At 37.9% G+C, this 24001-nt stretch overlaps 1 protein-coding gene across 6 annotated transcripts in view; it reads right to left on the bottom strand.

The window, feature by feature from the left end:
- The window catches only part of PCGF3 (polycomb group ring finger 3), a 56277-nt gene that overhangs the window by 6283 nt on the left and 25993 nt on the right, over positions 1 to 24001 (bottom strand). For 2 of the 6 annotated variants that reach the window (XM_042023504.1, XM_042023508.1), the window contains exons 2-8: positions 14758 to 14875; positions 9627 to 9723; positions 5872 to 5927; positions 4798 to 4908; positions 4212 to 4300; positions 2436 to 2573; positions 390 to 470 (exon numbers count right to left, since the gene is read on the bottom strand). In XM_042023504.1, coding sequence (XP_041879438.1) covers positions 390 to 470; positions 2436 to 2573; positions 4212 to 4300; positions 4798 to 4908; positions 5872 to 5927; positions 9627 to 9723; positions 14758 to 14866 — 681 coding nt within the window. In that variant the 5' untranslated portion in view covers positions 14867 to 14875. Of the gene's footprint in view, positions 1 to 389; positions 471 to 2435; positions 2574 to 4211; positions 4301 to 4797; positions 4909 to 5871; positions 5928 to 9626; positions 9724 to 14757; positions 14876 to 17215; positions 17439 to 17617; positions 17681 to 18757; positions 18826 to 22163; positions 22207 to 24001 lie in introns of those variants that run through there. The other 4 variants (XM_042023505.1, XM_042023506.1, XM_042023507.1 and 1 more) reach the window with 4 other exon arrangements.

Here is a 24001-nt window from a genome sequence, read left to right as displayed (position 1 = left end):
AACTTCTTGTTCCAATAATTCCATGTATACATATACTGACTCTGTTCAGTGTTGACTTCCATCCTAAGTGTTGTTTTGCTATTCATTCTTACCACCTGAAAGAGTTAAAAATACTACTTTTTGTAGCTTCCCCTTCCTTTGCCAGACTTGATAACAATTTGACAGCTAATGCAGTGTTCTCTTTTCTCCTGCAATGAATACTTAATTCTCCTTTCCTTCATTTACTGGAAACAAATAAATACTTGGTGTCTAAGGATGCTGTAGCAGATATTCATAAAAGTACCTTTTTATTGAGTTTGCAGTTACTGCAGTATAGTTCCAAATTATCACTATTTTATAACCATTTTATTTGGTCACTTCATGATTTACATTGAACCATTGTGTCATACCTTAAATCTCCATCTAGTAACAACTACAAACTTGAGCGTGTGGTCCTTGCCAAGAATCTCTTCATTGCATAATATGTCCAGCTGACAAAATAAAGGCGACAGTTAATTCACTGGGACCCAATACATCAAACAACGTATTTCACATAATACTACACACTTGACAAGACATTTTTGCTCTGAAGATACTGGAACTGGTAATCCTGCAGTTGCCCGGAAAGAAAAGATAGTATCTGTTCTCAACATGAAGTACTGAAAGACCATGTCAGTGCTTGCCTAGGAAATACAGTATGATCTGGACTTAACTGCTTGATTTATCTTCCCAAGCAGTACTAATACCTTTTCCTGAAAGCTTTACATGCTTTTAAAAAGGTCGAATAAATGAGCAAGGAGATAGAAGTCTGAAAGAGAGTTGTTATTTAGCATGCTATGATTTTTTTTTACCTAACACCAGTCAGGCAGCATTGTTACAAGACTTTTTTTAAAAAACCCTCTCTGCCATATACTCATATGCTATATTTATGGGTTTTTTGCAGATACTCAACAAGTATTTTTCATTTTCTATCTCAGTTTTAAAAAATCTCAATATTAGAAACGGTGAGGATCTCAACATAAAAGCATGAAGATCATATGACTATACTAATCAGCTGAACTACAATATCTGAACATGAACTAAAACCAGGGAACATGAATTAAAACAGTAAGTTCCACCAAGGTGCCTTATATCACAATGCTTTACCCCACAGCCCAGAAAGGCCTGAATGTGCAGGCAGTCCACTTACATGACAGTAACTCAAACCCGGAATAGTCTGTATCAAGCAACCAAGTGACCACAAGCTCAAGTTCTCCCTCTATGTTACTTGGTACTGGTAGAATGATTACACCACCATTTATGTACTTTTTAAGAGGGTAGAAAGAGATAACAAAAGAATGAACAGTACTCCTGAAAGTTTTTCTTTCAGTAGAAGCCAAGCAGGTTTTTAAGTCACAGACTGGCACAGCTCACTGGATAGCTTACACATGCATATACCAAAAGAATGTATTAAAAAAGCCCATTCTGAACATTTGCTAGGCTAAAGCCAGGAGTCAACCACTTCTGAGACAGCTGAGGACATGACAGGATACATGGTTTTGTTTCAGGATGACTGGCAGAGTTTGGAGATATAGTTCAACCACAGGACAGAGAGAGTGTTAGTTTGAAGTGTACAGAAGCTATGAAGGAAAAGTGGTAGAGATGCAAATTGGCTGTTGACAAGTTTGAGCAGAAAGGTGTTGACACACTGGACTGGAAAACAGATGATTTGATTTGAATGAAGTATCTTAATGAAATTCAGTGAATCAGTGTCATAATGCAGAATTGAGAGATGTCAAGATCAGAGTCAACTGAGATGTCCAGAGACTGTGACCAAGATCCAGCCATGTGATAAACTGAGGCTGCATTCATAGTTTGCCACTGTTAATTTTTGAATCTGATCTAGGAGAAGTGCAAAGTATTGCCTTTCCTTCTGTACCTGTCAACTTAAATTCTTCCCACGATTCCCTGTAAAGACAGGGAAAAGTAGGCATCTGGTAACACTCTGGTTGTGGTAGGCAGCAACTTCAGATTGAGCTTCCCTAAGAACACAGAAAAGAACAAAGTATTTGTGGTGCTTTCTCTTCAACTGGGCTTCAGTAGTGTCCAAGTGTTGGTTACTGTCTGGACCCCGCAGAGTGCAACCTTCCTGGAAGGGTGGGGATAAACTCAACTACAATCTATCAAACAAATCATCTTGCCAGAGTCCATTTCAACACATGTGGAAGCACATAACCAAGCCTTTTAGCTCAACTATTTATAAATGCACATGCAAAGATGCACTGCAAACTAAGTGTAAAGTCCTGTACAGACCCAAGAAAGGACAGGAAAATGGCTATATAACATATAATTTAAGAAGCAGTGTATGCTGTTTTCTGAAAACAAAATCAGAATAAAGACATTCTTTTGCAAAGGAACAAACCCACCCCTTTAAGTTTTTATATCTGTAAACTTATTTTTAAAAATTAAAATATTACCTCATTAAAAGAAGAAAGGTTGAGTTTTTTGGCAATGAACTTCTTTAGATGCAAGACTGTTGCTTGTGCTGAGCAACGAATCCATTTCCGTTTCAATCCACGCAATTTGCTGCTATTGCACTCCAAGCAGATGCTTACCTTCAGGAAAAGGTAAAGAACCAAGAGTTGGCTAGAATAATTTTCTGCAGTCCCCTATTATATATTCCAAACACAGTTATTATTAATCCAATGAAGTGAAGCACAGTATCCTTTAAACTGAAATGCCTATTAAAAAAACCACATTTTCTAAGACCTCATAAACTGAGTGGTAAGTAATAGACAAAAATGTTCAAAAAGTAATCTTTGATGTTGGAACAAGGCTGCTTCAGTCCAAATTCATAGGCTGTCAATAGCTTAAGAGGACCATATATTAAAACTTAGAGCAAGAAAAGAGTAAGAAAACCATTGCCAATTCTTAATGATTGCTTCTAACATACCTTCTTACTTTTAATGCAACTGCTAATCTAGTTTAATTTTAATATGTTTAAAAAGAATGAATACAAATTATATGACAAATTTTTCAAATTCTCACTTCTTTTCCCATCCAGCTATTCATTACAGTCTAAGGTCTTTGTGATGATATGCTTGTATTGCACTAGGAGCATCTAATAACAAGGACACTCCCTTCGAAAGTTCCCTTACATGGCAACTGAAAATGAACCCAAGCTAAAGTTACTCTGGACACACATAACAGGAAAACATAAAAGGCATGGCTTGTTTATCCCAAAAGGAGTTTCCACCTTCAAACAAGCTTTGTGTTTCAAATTTAACAGTGGCCTTCCCCACTTTTATGATATTTTTATGATATAGAGCTAACACTGTCTTAGTATTAAAGGTTGAAAATAAAATATGTAGTAAGTTAGTAAGAGTGCTGTTAAGGAAAGTTCCCTGTCTGACCATCCAGAAGCCACTCTGGCAGCCACATTCACACCACCTGAGCTGGAACTGAAGCCCCTTCACAGCCACACCTCCCACACTCACAGTCTGACCAGGACTCCTTACCAGCTCAACCCCAGGTTTCCCACAGCAGATTCTCAGACATCCAGGTCCTTCAAATAGCTTAATCATGGTGCAATAACTAAATAACAACAGCTCGAGCTGGTGCCTCTGAGGAGGGACTGTGAACAAAGGAACCCCTGGGCTTTTGTACCCTCACAGCACCGAAGTCTGGGGGTCTCAGCTCCTGCTGTGTCTCAGTGTCCAGTTCCCTGGCTGGTGCCACAGGTCCCTGTGCCCTTTCCTGTGCCAAGAGTAGGCAGTTCATGGCCTCTTGACTTGGGCTCCCATCCAGAGCTCAACCTACAGCTCTCATTGCAACTGCACCCCAAGCTACCCGCACTGAATGCGTTAACAGTGCCAAAGGTTTAATTCATAATTATCAATACACATTCACCTCAATGTATCATGGTAACACTGGGGTACACTCCTGTAGAAGGGGAAAAATTACATGAATTTGTTTTGAAAGCAAATAAATACTTTGAAAATTCATAAACATTCAGAACTATCAAATCTTAATGCAAATGTCTTTAATGTATTGTCTATTCCTGCCAAAACCCAAAGGTAAAACCTCATGCTTACAAAAAAGCATTGCACAAACTGCATCTTGTTTGTATCAGAGAACAGAAAAAGTAGCTTGAAAGAAGTTTATTTTCTTCTCTGTTAGATTATTGAAGTTATCTTACCAAAGCACAACAGCTAAAATACAAGATAAAACTAGAGCATGCCCTATGAGCCCACCTGTTCATCACTTCGGTGGTAGTCATTATCTTCTTCCTGTTTTTCCTCCGAAGTTTCTTTATTTATATTTTCATCTGCTTTAGTTTCACCTTAGATAAAAAAAGCCAGATATATGGGATACATATACTATTTTTATATTTAAACCCCGGATATACTCAGCAGCAGCTCATAGTGCTAATACAATTAAAACAGCACAGTTCAGGCTCGCAGCATAGAATAAACTTTGCTATTCCCAAACTGTGCTTATTGGCTCAAGCAACACTTGCAGCCAACAGCCCGTGACATGAAAGAGGGCAACACCTACGGAGTTCAGCTGCTACCAGCCCAGAAGCTGGGTAATTTCACAATCCCCATGTAGGCACTGCTATGGAGACTGACTTTGCCACAAGCAACATGCTATTAACAGCTGAAAACAAAGATTCTGTGCACAAATAAGGGACAAAGCAACAATCCTATGCTGACTCTATTCCTCACTAGGAAAAACTGTGACTGTAAAATACCAACTGGGCACATACTTCCAAAAGAACAGTTTATCTATTTACTAGCTGTCACCCACCAAAGACAGAATAAATAAGGGACTATTTACCATTTCGATGAGAATCTAGGTGCTGTTTTGCAGAACATGTCTCCCCTTTGATGTCCCCTGGAACTTCCATGCCCAGTTTGTGATAAAACTCCCTTTGCTTTTTCATTTCCGCTGTTTAAAATTGCAAATATTAATCCCTGTAATAAAGTTCTAATGCAATATTTATGAAGTTATTCCAAATCCCTTCCCACTTAAGGATTGCCAACAAGTGGTGGTGGTGGTGTCATTATTTACTGTCTTCTATCTCTGCTACCGCATCAAGTCATGCCTCATCTTATTTTTCCAAGTTAGAATAGCATTAAGTTGTCTGTATAATTATTGTTACAGCATTACTGCTAGAATGAGATGGTATTTAAAATACTTCAGCTGATTTTGAATAACCCCCATTTTGAATATAACCGTATTTCAGTCAAAACACTGGGTTTGAATTTTTATTTATAGTTCTGATTTTCAAGATCCTAGAAATAATTTTTATATTATCAATTTAATCTCACTGATATTTGAAAATGCTCTGGTTAAAAAGCAGCTTAAATAGATTAAAATACTCTATTTAAATGAAAGCTCTAACATACATTAAGACAAAAAAAAAACACTGAGCAATTTTTATAATGTATTTCTTTAGTTAAACAGATCTAGTGTCAAAGAGGATTATGAAACCAGAAATTGAAAGTTCCCTGATAAGAAAGAACTCTTAGAATAGCAGAAACTAAAAGTAGTTCTGCATTGCATTTTACCTCTGAGAATTCTAGAAAGCTTGCACAACAGGTACACAGTTTAACAAAAACAGATTAGAGTTATGGTATGGCAACATTCAAAAGCTGAATTCTGCTTTACTTAACACCGCTCTTGGAAGAAACATCCCATGTTGCCTCTCACCACCCCCACACTCAATTTCTGCTAGTACAGGCAAGAAATTAAATTAATTGCTAAAAATTACACAGGTGAAAGAATCTGGTTTTCCATTGTATTTTTCCTCAGTTGCCCCCTCCTTTTTCATCACTTGAAACTTTGTTTTTTTTAATGCCAAAGAAGTATGTGCAAACTGACTTTTAGAAAGGTCACACCACAACTTACCTTCTTGGAGCCCTGGCACAAGTTTGTAAACAATATCTTGCATTGTTCTGTCATGACTAGCAAAAAAAAAAAAAAACACCCAAATCAAAAGATTAAATTCATCATCTTGATTCAAAACATTTCTCTTTAAAAAGTTCCAGTACTAACCACATGCAAAAATCTCTAAATTCACCTAATAAGAATTTTACATCTCAAATCGATGTTTCTATCAAACCAGGGAGGACAGCAAGGCTAAGACAGAAAACAAATGAAAGTTTGAGAAAGACTAGTCCGTGGAGGAAATCACTCCACTGAATATGTCCTTCTGCATCAAGACAAGTATGTCACTAATAGTCTAAAATTCTTTTAGAACTTAGAAATAAACTCATTTTTATTACAAAAGAATCAAGGATAACTTGATTCTCACCCCTATAGACTTCGTTTCTCACAGTTATAGATTAGTTATCTTTACTAGGATTCTTCTAAAATTCAAGAGGAACAGTTCACAGAAAAAGATCACAACAACTAAAGTTTACTTTCTTCTTAAAAGACAACATTTTAACTGTGAGAAATGTTATGTAGCTAAGTAGTCCGTACAGGTAGCATGGCTCAAATGAAGAAAAGGTAATAATCCCACTGCAAGTATAACAGTAGGGCCAATTAAGATTCTAAACTTTCATTCCCAGCTCACCTAGAAAAATCCTGTCCAAGTCTAAAATAAGTCATAGTCTGAAAGAAATGAAATATTACCTTAAATTCCAATTAAAAAATAGTATAATAAGCATTTCAAGTGTCTGCCTTGGCTGCTGCAATGTCATTACCCCAAAAGAGTTTGCATCATCAAGTCCTGAATCTGACTTGAAAAGAAAAGGTTTACAAGAGTAGTCTCAGGCTTCTCATCACCTGACATGAGCACTTCACAGCAGTGGAGATCAGTGAACAATCACAGAAAGGTGACAAATCAAGACATTTACAAACAGTAATTACAATATTTTAAGTAGCACTACAACAAGATTCAGAATATCGTTTATCCTAAATTCACATCATTTTGACCAGTAGCAATCCCATTTGTACAGGCTGGGATTATGAAGTATCACATATGGACTGCAGACACATTGCCAAAAATATTTCAACAAAAATACGTAAATAAGGCATCACTATTACATCAGAGGTGAGAATTTGGGGGTTGGAACTAGATGATACAGATGATCTTTAAGGTTCCAAAGAATTTTAAGACTCTATGATGCTACTTAACAGTATTTAGAAATGTGAACAAGGTGATACATTTGGTTTACCTATTTTCCACACAGACGGAGGATGAATAGGAGTTTAAATCTCCATTTTCAAACATCTTGTGAAACTTCGGACTCCCAATTATTTTTAAAAAAGGTAAGGAAATATACCCAAAAGGAGACCGGACAAAGTAGACCCTACAAAGTCTGTTTCAGTTTTGATGGGGCAGTATTTTACAATTTGTTCAAGCAGCTGAGTTAAGTTGAAGTGTATTCAACAAAAAAAAACCAAATAACAAATTGCCTTCTAGCTGTTCTCAATGTCACGTTGTTTCCTGGCCCCTCTTTGCACAGAAAACAGGTTTTTGAAGCAAGGCAAACATGTTATCTTGCATGTCATTTATTCATTCTTGCCTATTTGCATCTACCTGTCCCTTCAATTATACACTCATACAGGCTATTATCAGTGTATTATATAAATGTAGAGAGCATAGTTTCAGGCTCCTGAATGAGGAGGAGCTTGAAAAATACAACTGTGTATGGAATATCAAGTTTTCTGTAAAAGTGAAATCAGACTCATTTGCTATAACCATTGCTTCAGAAATTGTTATAGAAGTGAGAAAGGCATATCGAAAAATGCTGTGAACAAACCCAAGTTCTTTATAATGGAAGACAAAACACTACTTGATGTGCAACAGTTTATGCAGACACACCGTCACAATGTATTTTCATCAGCAGGAGTTACTACACTGCAGTAAAATGAAAAGAAAGCACTTAAGGAAAAGAAGGAGAATGTCTTTTCTGAAAACTAAAGGAGGAAAAAACCCAACAAAAATACTTAGTGAAAATGCAATTTGACTATGCAAATACACATGGAGAATTAGGAGGTGGTTGGCAACAGCCAACATGGCTTTCACTAAGAGCAGTGTCTGACAACTTTGGTGGTCTTCTATGATGAGGTTACAGAGGCAGTGGATGAGGAAAGGGTGACTCATGCTGTCCTGCATGACATCCTCTCTAAACTGAAGAGACAGGGATTTGGCTGATGCGGCACCTGGTGGATATGGAATTGGCTGGATGGTTGCCCTCAGAAGAGTTGTGATCAATGGTTCAATATCCAAAAGGACACCAGTGAAAAGTGGTGTCCTCAGGGGTCAGTACCAGGACTGGTGCTGTTCAAGATCTTTGTCAGTGACACAGACAGTAGGATCGAGGGCACCCTCAGCAAGTGTGCCACCGACACCAAGCTGTGTGGGGCAGTCAACAGGCAGGAGGGAAGGGATGCTTAGGAGGTGGGTCCATGTGAAGCTCATAAAGTTCATCAAAGCTAAGTGCAAGGTCCTGCACCCGGGTTGGGGCAATCCCAACCACAGCTACAGGCTGGCAGAGAAGTAATTAAGAGCAGCCCTGAGGAGAAGGACTTGTGGATGGGAAACTGATCATGACCTGGCGAAGTGCACTTGCAGTCTGGAAAGCCAACTGCATCCTGGGCTGCATCGAAAGAAACTTGGCCAGCAGATCGAAGCAGGTGAATTCTGTCCTTCTACTCTGCCTGCAAGAGACTCCACCTAGACCACTACATTCAGCTCTGAAGCCCCCAAATAAGAAGGACGTGGACCTGTTGCTGTGAGTCCAGAGGAGTGCCACGAAAATGATGAGAGGGATGGACCTCCTCTCCTGTTTAGACAAGCTGAGAGAGTTGGGGCTGTAGAGCCTAGAGAAGGAAGACTCCAGGGAGCCCTCAGACCAGCCTTCCAGTACATGCAGAGAACCCACAAGAAGGCTGGAAACAAACTTTCGACACGGGCAAGGGGGAATGGTTTTAAACTAGAAGACAGCAGGTGTAGGTTAGATAACAGGTAGAAATTCTTCAGTGAGAGTGGCAAGACCAGAAGAGGTTGCCCAGAGAAGTTGTACATACCCCACCCCTGGAAATGTTTAGCCCAGGCTGAGTGGGACTTTGAGTGACCTGGTCCAGGCAAAACATGTCCCTGCCCATGGCAGGGTGGTTAGAACTAGATGATCTCTCAAAGGTCCCTTCCAACCCAAACCATTTTATGATGATACTATGACATTCTTTCCTGTTCCTATGACCTAAGCAGACCCTTAAAAGATTAGCTGAACGATAAAGCTGAAAATTATTTATCTCATAACTGTCAGATGCTGAAAAGCATTGTCCAACTGAGACTAATTATTGTAATTTTCTAAAAGTATAATTCCTACAAATGTTTCATATATATTATTTTTACAATTCAAGCATACAAAAAGAGGAATGACTAAATCCCATTAAAAATCACACAGAAATTAGACATTTAAGTGTATGCTTTGGGTTTTTTTTGAAGTCTGGAACAAGCTGCCATGCATGAATTTTGCAAATTCATAACTAAAGTTTTATCCTGTATCTCCTCAATCCCCTTCAAACTTCTTTTTTAGTGTTTAACATGCTGATAAGCAAGAATGAAAATTTTGGGAGAAGCTGTACTGTATCAAAGGGGGTGAACCAGTCTAGAGTGAAGCTACTCACACTTCTGCTTTTATACTTACCCAATATACTGTAATGGGTGACTCTGATGTATAACAATCCTGCAGGTTGGACAGGTGTTGTTCTCCTCCAAATATTTCACTAGGCAGCTTCTACAGACTAGTAACAAAGACATTCACAATTAAAAAGGAATAAAAATAGCATATAAAAGTAGCATAATAAAAGTCTGTTTTAGTACAGTCACAGAAATGCACATTACTGAAATTTACATCAAGTTCATTTTTTTACATCATATGTGCATGATGTCTAATTTGCAGAATACAGTTTCCAGTACCTTTCATTAATGTTCTCAATACAGGGAAGGGATGCACTAGAATTAAAGCATCCATACTTATCAAAAACCTTCTTAATGCAGCATACAGCACAAAATCCCACTTTGAAATTTACTAGAACAACAATTTCTAGCAGGTCAACATTCAGCTTGCATGGATGACACTACAGGAACTACTTGCCATTAAGATATTAAACAAAACATACTTGCTTTAACCATGGCAACATATAGAGCAAATGTGTGTGGTGGCAATGAAACCAAGACAAAAAAAAATTTCCAAAGCTGGAAAGTGGATATCTGGGTGTTATTTTAAGTCTATTCTCACAGAGTACACTACAGTTAAACTTCTACCAGAAAAAAAATTACATTGGCACAGATCCCCAGTATTAGTAAAATTTCCTGGTAGGAGTTGCTGAAGTAGTCATTCATTATACAGCTGCACGTTTCCATATGCAAACACACAATCACCCATCTCTCTTTCAAAAGAAACTATTTATACTCCATTCTCCTTTGTCCTGCCCCAGAACTGTATTCATAAAATACACTACTACATGATATCCTCACTCATTTAAAGTTACAACTCAAAAGGGTATGGAGAAAAGAAGGGAGGTATAGTTTTTTCTTGAAGTTCACTAGTTCATGTAATCTTGGTATTAATGCAGTTCCCATACAAAATGAATGGATTTCTGTAACTATAGTGCCATCTACCTCTCAAACAAGAAGAGAATACAATTACATAAACACCCGTTAATTAAAAAAAAAAAAGTAACAGTAAATGAAGCATAGTAACTTTGCACTGTGCTTTGCATTTACACACCTAGGATGACAGAACTCTGGGTGGCAGAGGTTAGACGAAGCCTCATAGCTTTGCACATTAAGCACAGATCTCACACAACAGTTTGTTCCAGTGGAATGCCAGAGCAGTAAATCCATTTGCAAAAGTCAAGCCAAACCCCATTCCTACCAAGTCAATAGAAGCAGAATCTGACAGAGGAAGCAGGGACAGGTATCCTGGAAAGAGTATTGGGATGCTCCTAACTTGTGTAGGGAGGGGTGAAAAAGGCCAAATCACAGCTGAAGCTGAACTTGGCAAGGGACATGAAGAATTTTAAGGGCTTCTATAGGTATGTCAGAAAAAGTAGGTCAGAGAATGTGTACCCCCCAGATAAACACTGGCAAACCAGTAACAGTGGACAAGAAAAAGGCTGAGGTTCTCAATTTTTCTGCCTCATTCTTCTCCAGCAATTTCTCTTCCCACACCTCTCGCACAGATGAACCGCAAAGAAGGGACTGGGGGAGCCAAGTCCCTTCCACTGCACGAGAAGATCAGATTCATGAACACCCGGGAACCTGAACACAAGTCTGTCTCTGGGACCTAATGAGATGTGTCCCAGGGTCTTGAATTGGCTGATGTAGTAGCCAAGCCACTGACAGTGATAGTCCTGACAGTCAGATGAAATCCCTGGTGAAAGGAAAACACTGTGTCCACTTTTAGGAAGTGGCAGAAAAGGAGAAACCTGGAAACCACCAACCTGTCAGCCTTAACTCTGTGCCTGGGAAGATCATGGAGCAGATCCTCCTAGAAGCAGTGCTGAAGATGCCCCTGCCCACTGCAGTGGTGATGCATTAGGTGACTTTTACAGGTCCCTTCCAACCCAAACATCATCCCATGTCAGTACATCTTCCAGTTTGGACTATGTATAGACTAACTCCTCCTAAAATGAACTGGTCGCAAGCTGGCTAAGGTTCTGTCAGGTTTCAGTCTGAGCACAGCATCCGAATAAATGCAACTAGACGGCTTATGAAGGGTGCTGCAGCCACCTAGATTCTTTTTTTTCTGGGGTCAGGTTGGGATTAATAAACTCTCCTGAAACCGGAAATCTTTGGAGTAATGGACAGACACCATGGAAATCATTCTATGGTCTGAAACAATACTGTTACTAGAATTTTCCATTATCTTGGTTTTCCAGTATCTCTGGTCTGTACCCAGATATGTGGGCACTGACTGTGGGCATGAACTGAGTTGTACATTTTCTGATTTCTTAAACACATCAGAGAGCTTTCATCAGAACAAGAACAGGCAAGGTTAATGCTCAGTTGTTTATTTTAACAGTTTCACTTCTCTTTGACTTTTTTCATTTCTGTATCTAGTTCAAGTCGACCTTTTATCATCCTGATGAATCCAGAACATGATACCTTTCATAATGTGAGGTTTTCCCTTTCATAACATAGAAGGACAGCTTTTACATGTAAACACTAACAAAACTGACATTACAAACACGAAGTTAAATAAGATCTGCATATATCATCTAACATAGAATATTAATCAAGGAATAGATATAAACTAAAAAAAGATTTAAGGCTGACTTACTAAAAATGATGTTTTTAGCGACTGACTTACCGGCCTACCTGTCACCCACAAACTAAAACCACAGCAGAGAAACAAGCAGGAAAGAAAGCAAAAAAACCCTTTGTTTTCTCTTGAATTCAGTTTTACCAAAACTGGCCCTGTTCCTCCAGAGGACTGGCCTTGGTCCTCCAAATTACTTTCACCAAAGGACTCAAGAACTTCATTTACTACTGAAGAGTCTTTGAATGGCTGAAGATCAGGAAATTAGAGAAAAATGGAAAAGGTAAGAAAAATGTTCAGTTCTGAGTAGAACAGAATGAAAGTTTCGGGGTGGTATAATTTGGAAGAGAATTCACTATCTCAACAGACAGGGTAATGTCATGATAGATTTTGCAAGGATGCTTTTTATTATTATTTAAATAATAATACATTATTAGCATTATCTTACACAACACGAACAATGCCAACATGTATGAAGTTTTGTTAAAAAGACAGCATTAGCACAGACTCTCAGTATTAGTAAAACATCCTGGTATGAGTTGCTAAAGTAGCCATTCATTATACAGCTGCCCATTTCTATATGCAAACACACAGTCACCCATCTCTCTTTCAAAGTAAACTATTTATACTCTGCTCTCCTCTGTTCTGCCCCAAAACAGTACTCATAAAACACACTACTACATGATATCCTGTGCCTGTTCTCACAAAACTATTTATACAGGGCACACAGTGAAGTGGTATTCATAAAATATAAACTGTCAAAATAAGGAAGAAACAAGACAAACAAACCCCCCAAAAAGCAGCAGGAAAAGGTAGTAAAGGGTATTCCCTGGCTTTTGAAGCAAGCACTGTAGCACTGTGGATTAATCTACATATTTCCTCCATATGCAAATATAAGAGATGGTACAGATGATATCAGCTGAGGGGTATTTGTGAGGTTTTTGTTTTATTCTTAAAGAACAGTGAAAAATGACCCTCTCCCTAGCTCTTTGTCAGCCATGTTAACTTGTTATGATCTTCATTCCGTATACAATCTTCTTACTAGCAGCAGTAAAAAATTTGGGCAAAACTAACTGGAAGTCTAGCTTAAGGATCTTTCTCTGAAAACAACACTATGGAAATTGAGATATGAAACAAATGCAGACGGGACATGAGACACTGACTACTGTGTCCAGCTCTGGGACTCCCAACATAAGAACATGGACCCGTTCCGGTGAGTTCAGAGGAGGGCCATGAAGTTGATCACAGGGCTGGAGCAGCTCTCCTAAGAAGACAGGCTGAGAGAGTTGGGGTTGTTCAGCCTGGAGAACAGAAGGCTCTGGAGAGACCTTAAAGCAGCCTTCCAACAGCTGAAGGGCACTACAAGAGAGATGGAGGGGACCTTTTTACAGGGGCATGTACTGAGAAGACAAGGGGGAATGGCTTCAAACTGGAGGTGGATAGGTTCAGATTAGATAGAAATTCTGTATTGTGAGGGTAACTGGCAGAGGTTGCCCAAAGAAGTTGTGGATGTCCCATCCCTGGAAGCATTCAAGGCCTGGTTATACGGGGCTTTGAGCAACCTGATCCAGTAGATGCTGACCCTGACCATGGCCAGGGGATTGAATCTAGGTTCCAGTTTCAAGAACCATTCTGTGGTTCTTGGAATCACAGAATGAACCATTCCATGATCCTAGATTCTATGAGGATATCCAAAACAACATGAAGTGTTGTTTGGATGAAGCTTCTAAATGGAATATAATAAAAAACATAATCAGTGACAAATCATGAGCATTGCCTTTCCCCTTCATCAGATATATTAGGTGAAGAAGTCCGCTGAAACTTTTCGTTTCATGATGAAGACACAGCCACCAAATAATTGCCTTCAAAGAAAATTTAGGACTAAGTCATTAAGCTTATTAAACAACATAATAGCTTTATCAGAATAAACATAAATATTGTGACAAAATAGTTGTAAAACATGGGATGCGTTGCAAGGTTCTAGGTCATCCTTCACTTACATGAAAGTAGAAATTCACAAAGTAACAACAAACAACTACCTTATCACAGTATTTTGGAATACAAGCTTATTTCTAGGGTACAGGACAACATACTATTCTTTATCAATAAACTATTTGCTTTCTGCATCAGAACAGGAGAGAAAGAGACATCTGAAAGGCTCCAGGTGGAGAACATATGCTGTATCAACTGTCACAGAAGAGAGAACTAGGTATTCCACATTCCTTTAGCAGGAAGACAGACTTCATTCTTGAATATTTATATTACCACTAATTGAATATGGCTTCAAGTTTATGCTATACAGCTTTAATGTTCCCTTAATTTGCTTTTTTAAGAAAGCAAATCATCTGTTAAAAAAAGCAGTCTAGTAAAGCACATGCTATTTTGGCTGATGCACAACAGATATTTTAAATTTCAACTGAAAACCATTACAACATGTTGCATATCAAGTTAAAAGAAACAAACAAACAAACAAACAAACCAGCAACATGAACTTAATTGTACTTCTACTTACAAGTATGCAAGCATTCTGTTACAGTAGTAGCATCAATCAGGTATCCATTGCACAGACGACAGGTTATATGGGCATTAATGTCCCAAAGCTTAATCTTTCTCGTTAGCATCTTTGGTGTCTGTGGAAGAGACATATCATAAAGTAACACAGCTGTAGTCATTCGGGAATAAATGATTAACTAGTATTAGCCCAGCTTTAGACTTTCGCACAACATACAAGGATGTGTGCACACAGTGGTGGCACTAACTTTCATGTCACTTCACAAAAGCTAAACAATGTAAACCCCACACTATTCTGCAAGTCAGTACTGCAAGAGCATAGAAAACGGCCCTCCCAGCCTGCTACTAGTAAGTTCCTTTACCAACCAAGGGACTCAGATTTACAGTGAAACCCTACTATCCTGGTAACTTCAGTCATCATATTCACTCTAGCAATGCTGGCAAACTCACAAAAATACAGAGGGAGAAAAACCTCAAAGTAATTTCAGAATCAAAAGTGGTTTTTGACAATTGAAAAGTCAAAGCAACTGTTAGGTTTAACCACACTTTTAAGCGCTTCCTTCTGTCAGTATGTTAAAGCATAATTTTTAATCTGTCTCTCAATAATGAGGCTGGAAAGTAAACCTTCTGAAATCCCTTTTATTTAAACACAAGTTAATTAAAGACTACATTACAGATTAAAATAATTTCATTGGCAGAGTTGCAGTTTGTTGTGCTAAAACTTGAACTAGATATTTTTCCTTTCTTTTGAGCATGAGATGGCATAAGCACCTTTAAAAGGAAAAAAATTAGAAATCAAAAATGAAAAAGCTCATTTAACCTTTTTTTGCAGCAACCCCAATTACTTAGAGAGAAAACACCACACAAAGCCCATGCCTTAACAAATTAACTGTTATCTTTTAAACATAGCTGTATTATGTTTTTCAAAATATTTTGAAAATAGTACTGTTACTAGAACATGACAGCATTCTAGCTAATTAACAGAGTGGGCTATACTTGCTTACAACCTACTACATGTGGTTCCCAGACTGCAGAAGTCACCAAATTATACTGTTTTCCCTTAAAGTGATTTTACTGTCCCTGGCTCACAAATACTGCTTTTCATCTAGCTCAGTTTGGAAAACATTTCCAAATTTGAATGGTGACACATGGTCCCCGAGTTTCACATAGATATATTGCAACAAAGTTGTCTGATCTTTGTCATCTTTTTTTTTTTCCCTATGTTCAATGAAGTGGTACTAAGAAAAAGGAACTACCAAAAGGCAAGCTCCCACAACAATCTGAACTATTCCAGTGCAGAGAAGTACCTTATATTCCACTATAAACTATGGAAGAGCATACCCAACACCCATTCAAATCTGCACAGTCCTATGCAAAAAAGACTAGGAAGACTTCCAGTTTTCATAGTTAAGACTGGGGGGGTGGAGGGGCGAGGAACCAAATTTATTTTACAGTGTTTGAGATTTAGTTATAAATCTCGTGACCTCCCATTACGGAAGAATAAAGAGCAGCTCAGTTTTGCAGCAGACAAGATAGGTCAGAACCTATACTCAGAAACTGAATTACTTTTCTAAATTGTAGAATTATTTTTAACCCTCTGAAAACCAGACACACATTAAATCCTTGTAAGTTATTGCATGAGGTCATTAGTTAAAAGCTACTGCATGAGGTATGTAGATTTCTGTGGTGCTGAGGAAGAGCTATTCAACATCACTCTTCAAGAGCTCAAGGGATGGCATCAAGCCACCAGTCAAATAGAAAGTCAGCACACTTTGTGTTAGAAAAACACAATTCATAGCAGGCAAAAGAGAAATTAGCCTACACATATCCTGAAAAAGGCAGTATCAATACAACTCTAGTTACTTGTCTAGGCAGGAATTCAGAAGAAGGTGTTCAGGGCCATCACAGACTGAATCCAAGCACTACTAAGGCAGAATAGCCAAAGATTTAACAGTGAAATCTGAAGCAAATAAGTCACTTATTTTCTAGAAAAAAAATTACAGTTTCTCCTCACCACAGTAGAGATAAACACTGCCACTAGAAGAACCCTCAACAAATTAAAAAAAAAGTTCAGATGGGTACAATTTTATGAGAACAGTGACTGAACCACACAACAAAGGCAAAAATAATACAATATAGTAATAAAGCTCATTGTGCTGGGGGAAAAAAAAAAAAGAAAAAAAAGAGGATAGCAAGAATAATACACACTTTGCCAACTTAATAGGAAAAAAATCATACACATTTTGGCACTGGAAAAATGCATATCTTCCAGAATACCAGGAGCAAGCCTATCAAATCAACCTCATGAAAATTTCATACACCTTTCAAGAAGGATAGAAAGTCTCTCTCATTAGATGTTTAAAGGACTGAAAATAAGAACTATTAGAAGAAGCAACAGAAAGGTAGCAGGTCTTTTGAGGGCAGTAGACACCTCAGTTTCAAAAGGTGATAAAACCTACAGCAGGACATTTCTCCAGAAGGCCTGTCCCACGCTGTTTTCTTGCAGCTACTAAAACAGGAAAAGGATCTCTTCTCTGCTCACACAGAGATCCAGGCATGGTTGCTTCAGCACACCTTGCATCTCCAATAAACAATGCAACGTCTAAGGTCTGTAAGCAAGCTGTCCGTGTCAGACTTTATTTAAGCCTGCATTTTGTGCAATTGCGACCCATGTCCTCTAGTCTTGGGAAAAAGAAGAACATTAGAATGCCCCGCTTGCTTTTCAAAACAGTTAACCTGTAACAACAAGAGGACTTACTAAAATTAAAAAAAAATTAATAAAAATAAAATTTTTAAAAGGCCAGACCACTTCCTATCTATCTAGAAAGGTAGAGAGAAGTTCACAAAAAATGGCATATTACCAAGATGTCAGTTCAGTCAGATAACATAAATACTCAGACTTTGCAGAAAACTTGAATTGCTTCCTAGAGGGAAACAAAAAAAAAATTTTAGCAGAACTAATGACACATAAAAAGAAAAAATAGAGACACTAATGTTACAACCTCATTTAAGAAATTAAATTCACTAATCACAGCAACTAATTAAAAACATAAAGTAATTCCATATTATGTAAAGTAATTCCACATTTATCATCTGCCTATCCTGTATACTTCAGAGGGAAGTAAATAACATAGTTGCAGATTTCATCATCAATTATTATTTTTCTCATTATTATCACATTTGAAAATTATACACAGTCATACTATGAAATACAAAGCTAAGCTACCACTCACAATGCTTAAGAAGAAACTCTCCAGGTCGATGGGTAGCTAACACAGGATGTCTTTCATGTTCCTGTCTGGAATATACTAACTAGCTCAGAATGGGTACTAGTCTGTTTGAACCACACATCTGCTCTTGGGAAGGTGTCCCAAGACACTCATGTTTCTACAGCCTACTGCCAAACAAAAGTTAAGCACCACTTTTATCATGTAAGACAGCCAAGTTGTTACCACCCCACCAAAAAACCCCACACCAAACACATATTTTAAGTAACCATATATAATCTGAAGTACACTGCTGCAGGAGAAAAAATGCAGATCAGATCCGGAGATTAGAAGCAAGCAGAAGGAATAAAATATTCCCAATACATTAATGCTGACAAGTATACCATAAATGATATGCCAAGTCCTATTTCTATGTCATCTTAACTCCACCTTGTTATAAAGGCTACCCATTGTTTTAACATAAAGAGTTCAGAAAATAATTTAAAAGATATTTCTCAAATATTTAACATTTTGCATCAGTCTAATCACCCTGAAAATTTCAGTTTGAGTTTATCAAACACACAAATATTGAGTTTATCAAACAAGCAATTGAAGACCGAGTTAGTTTTTTTTTAACTGCTGGACTCCCAAGAATGCAAGATGACATATCTCTTGACAAAATCTCACTGTCCTTCAGAAGTCTCAGCATCTGATTTTATTACTTAGGTAGACTCTCAAAGAGCTACTTTTACCATATCAACATGTAGTAATGTAAAAGAAACAAAGCATGTTTACCAGGTGCTGGATTCCTCTGAAGAATTCTGAATGAAGGGACATCCTTCTGCTTAGGCTACTGACAGCTTCTGCACATGCAATTAATCCATGTCAGTAATGTCATACAAACTGGAACTAAACAGCAAGACTACACAACATCCAAAACATGAAGTTTGACTAAGAATCACACAACCTATTTTTCTATTTTCTAGACATATCCAGGTCTCCCTTAAACACCTTCCCTTTGAAAAAGAGATATTTTTTCGTATCTGAATTCCAGGTGATCTCTTTCACAAAACTCATCTTCCCATCTCTGAAGCAGTGATATGCTGAAAAGAAAGCTAAAAATTAATTCACATACCTCCAAAACAAGTAATCTAACCTTATAAACAAAAACCACAGAAGTCTAGAAGTCCATCTCCAAATACACATTTCCCATCAACCATGCAGCTTAAAAGCACAGGTATCTGGATAACACACTGAGCCACTTAGTCTGACCTCAGTTTACTCTGCTTTGAGCAGCTGGATTACTTAGAACATTCCTGAATTGGAAGAGACCCATGGAGTTGTCAGGTCCAAGTCCTGGCCCTACACAGGACAATCCCACCATGTGCCTGAGATCATTGTCCAAATGCTTCTTGAACTCTGTCAGGCTGGTGCTGTGAGCACTTCCCCAGGGAGCCTGTTCCAGTGCCCAGCCACCCTCTGGGTGAAGAACCTTTCCCCAATATCTAACCTAAATCTCCCCTGACACAGGGTCATGCCATTCCCTCAGGTCCTAGTGCAGGTAACCATATGACATGATGGACATGATCTCCTGATGTCTTTTTAACCTGAGTTATCATACAATCCTACGAATTTACTACACTATCACACCACCTTTGCCTATCCATGTAATAAACAAGCTGAACTTCTTATTATATTGACTGATCTCAAGCTGCTTACGACTGTTACACAATCATTATCACACAGAGACACTAACTCAAAGAATTTAGCATGAGCTCAACATCTAAAACTGGCTGCTGTAAAAAGACAACACAAAGAATCGGGTTGACATTAAAGTCACACACACCAGCCTGAAGCAATAGGAGATGATAAGTTTACTTTTCCAAAGCACAACCTAGGCTGATACCTTCTTGCCTAAAAATATTTTTTAAAAATTCAGAACAAAAACGTATCTCCCAATTGACACTTCTTTTTTTACAGAGACTCACTAGACTATGCAGGATTTAGTAAGAACAGCAAGGTTCTAAAAGAGATTATTTGCATTTGCCTTATTTTGTAATGTGACCCATCAACCACTGTGTAGAAGACGCATGCTCAAGAGCTTCTGAATTTTTCACAGGCTCAGTCAAGTTCAGAAGCAAAAGTTTCACAGAAAGCTGCCGTTCTATATAAAAACAGGCAAATTCTGATGACAGACCAAATTCTGAACATTTACAATATCATGTTCCAAACCTAATATCTCATTTGAACACTGTGAAGCTCAGACTACCACTAAACCTCCATGGAAGTTAGCAGACAACAGAAAATACCATACCTTAATTTAGTTTTTAGAAAGCCAAAGCCAAGAAAGGCAAACCTCTGTAACACAGAAATTCCTTAGTTCTTCTAAATTAAATTGTTAGCTCTTCTGAGATTTACCTGCTCAAATAGTAACCCACAAGCAATTCTCAAACTTTAAGAACTGCAGACAACTTTGAAACTTTCAATCCACTGACTGAACTGTGACATTTATTAAAAAAATTTAAAGAGTCTTATTTTTTACTTAGACAACTAAAGAACGCTGGAGCCAAAGCACCGTTCTTCTCCCTCAAAACCACATTGCTGGAATAGTAGTAAGTCACTCCTCAGTTCTATAATCACAAAACTCTTCTCAACTCGTCAACTAACCAAGCAAAAAAAAAAACCAAACAAAAAAACCAACAAGCAACAACAACCAAACCAGAAAAAAAACCACAAAAAAACCCCAAAAAAGACACATAACAAAACACACCAACCTGAGCCTCAGCTGTTTTTACAGGAAATGTGAAATGCAAAAAAAGCATCCCTGCAGCATATTACATAGATTCATAGGATAATGTTACGGAGTAATCTCTCCAAGCTGCTCTAATCCAAACTTGCACTCAAAGCAAGCCCACTTAAATTGAGTAAATGTGGGCCTATTCCTTCTTTGCACAGAAAACCCTCAACAACGAAGATTCCACAGTCTCTTTGGGCAACCTGTTCCAGAGCCTGACCCACCCTCACAGGCAAAAAATGCTCCTACTGTCTCTTAGGAATCTCCTGCATTGCAACTTGGGTACGATGCCTCTCATCCTACAAGTGTGCACCTCCAAGAGCAGTGCAGCACCCTCATCTTGATTTCTGTCCACAGGTTGTGTTGAAAATAGAAATAACATCTTCCCTAATTCTTAGCATCACTTTCCTTAGGACTCTTGTAAACACTGAATAAAAATGAGCAACACCAAAATCTTAGTCAATAGCTGAAGACCCACTTTTAATCCAAGTTGCTAGTACTTCATCCTGGTTATTATTTTGGAGGCAGAACAAAACGAATCAGCACTGTCCTGCTTTATAGAAATATAAAACCCTCTGAAGTGCCTAAAAAGAATTGAGAGATCCTGTCTAAAAAAGTTAAGAAAATACTCAGACCAATCTTTCTCTTACAAAGACAAAGCCTGCTTTTCTAATATATGCCACCACATCTGCTTGAAATGCATGGTAGAAGAATTCCATTTTGAAAAGACTGTTTTCTTAACAGCTGCCAAGCAATGAATTATTCAGAAACAACATACAACAATGGAGAGACAAGAGACACTTCCTTTCAGTGCTGGAACATGAAACCCCAAACAAACAGAGAAAATGTTCCAAACATTCAGCTAACATGAAAAAAAGATCATTTGCAAAAAGATTTGTGTTTCTTCATCTTGGTTCCAGCTGACATTATTTTAAACCACACTGTTGGCATGGTGTCAGCCTCTCACTGTCTGGAAGTCTTACAACACACCAAAAAGGGAGTGAGGACATTTACAAAAGCATCTGGACTATATTCCCAATTAAAAACCAGGCAACCAACCACACACACACATACACAGAGTCGGGAGAAGCTGGAAGGGGATATGCACATTTCAGAAAGTCAACCTCTTTTGTTAGCGCTTCATCCACTTCACCCACTAAGGCAATGTTCTCTTCAGATGATCAAGCAAAAAGTTAAGCAAAATATTACAGGCCTGTCTATTAAAACTGTATCACCGAGAAGCCTGCATATCTCTGTACAAGCTTTCACATTTCAGAGATATGTCAGCACTGAAACTATTATTCATGCAAGATTACAGAGAGGATCAGCAGAGGGACTCCTCAGAAGTACAGCCTTATCATTTACATAGACACCATTCCAGAATATTTTGGCCTACATGAGGCATACCTCTTAAAACAGCATTTCTTTTCAGAGTCTGCCATCCAGAGACCTGAAAAGACAGAAGAATAGTCTGAAAGTTAACATCCAAAATTCTTCAAAATACAGCTGCCAAAAAGACTCACCCACTAAATTCACCTGAGTATTTAGGTATGTCTGTTAATTTAAGATAACAATGGGGCAGAAGTACTTGTAAGCAAGAAAAGGGGGGAAAAAAATTGATCCTCAGGAAAAAGAAAGAAAAAAAGATTTAGCACAGTCTCCTACAAGACAAGGAAAATTACTCGAAAAACTAAGAAGTCCTGTTACACATGATCACAAAATAAAAAGAAATTCATTATCTTCAAAAATGACAGGGTAAAGAACCAAATAAGTAAGCAGAAACCTTGAAGCACAATGGAAGGACTAGACAGTCTGTAAGAAAAGAAAATATTTTGAATTGAAGGCGTACATTCAGGTGAGCAGCATTCTCAGTTTTCAAGCTATGTTTTCAAGTAATCTGCTCTCTGTATCTTAATCTTCCAAAAATACTTTCAAAGGAAATAATTCGTATTTCCAGAATCTCTAGGTATTTGCCAGAATAAAATGATATTTTAAAAAATAATAAAAAAGAAGACCTTTATTCTCTGGCTAAAGGTGATACAATCTCACATGAATAGGTAAGTTTGACAGAAGAAACAGTTTTTCTAACTGATTCACACAGTGAAGGTTCAGCTGTTACAGAGACAGGTAAAGAGTACTACTAGTTCTGTCTTCCTGCTCTGAAAAAATCAAAGGCATAGCCTGTAGTTACTGATTTTGCTGTTATATTGCTAAGGGAATTATGAAAACAATGACAAAACAAGATATTCATGATAGCACTTGACAGAAACTTCAGAACAATGACAATAAAAATCTCTTTGCAGTTCCATCATGAACTTCTTTGATTGAATTCAAAGTAAAAAAAAAAGTTAAAAAAAATTACTATTAACTGAAAGCAATGCAGAGTTGCAGGAGATGCTCTTTTCTGGAACTCCCTAAAAAAATCCCCATTGAGGACAGAAAGCCTCTCATACAGTAGAACAAAGTCCATAACACTTTGTCATTTAAAAGATTTATTTCTCCAGCAAAATGTGGAGAACAGAGCAGTGACACTGCTTCTAAAGAAACCAGCTCAGAGGCTTATCCCCATTCCAAATGCACATCACAACATAAACTCGAGTAACAGTCTTTCGGAAGGACTTGTCATGCATCTTCCCTCACTACTGCTGGAAGAAGACAAGGTTACACTTTGGTTCATGTGGAAGAAGGAAGTACCACTCAATTTGTGAGAATAAAAACAACAACCAAATTGGTCTTAAATCATCACCATACTCCTCCTGTTCTAGTTACAGGGTGATAGTGATGCACTATGAAAACTAAAGACACAGAAGTTCAGTTCTTTTTTAGATCTAGATGGTTGCTGGAGACTGGGGAAGCGGATTATTCTACTGATCCTGTAATAAGTCAGAAGTGAGTACCAATATTTTCTTTAAGGATTTCTCAAGTGCTATGACAGCTCTTAACAACTTCTCAGATCATCAAACTGTAACTGTTGTTTGTACCACCTAGCTTTGTAAAGCAAAACAGGAAGTTATTCTTATCAGGTACAAATCCAGAAGTGAAGTGAATGCCTGACAGATTTACAAACCCATTACAACCTTGCTATTTTAACAGGATAAGCATACATATTTTTCTTTTGCTGAAACATAGTACAGTAATGTTACTTCATTAAAAAGCAGAAGTATAATGCTCACAGTGGGGAAAGCCTGAGGAAAACAGCTAAATGTAGCAAATAATAACAATTTTGCTGAATAATTACTGAAAGG

Source organism: Corvus kubaryi, unplaced genomic scaffold (genome assembly GCF_017639235.1).
Source record: "Corvus kubaryi isolate FWS band 111438036 unplaced genomic scaffold, C.kubaryi_AGA036_p1.0 37249, whole genome shotgun sequence".
Classification (NCBI taxonomy): domain Eukaryota; kingdom Metazoa; phylum Chordata; class Aves; order Passeriformes; family Corvidae; genus Corvus; species Corvus kubaryi.
Note: the sequence above shows the minus strand (reverse complement) of the source record. Positions and strands in the feature narration are given on the sequence as shown.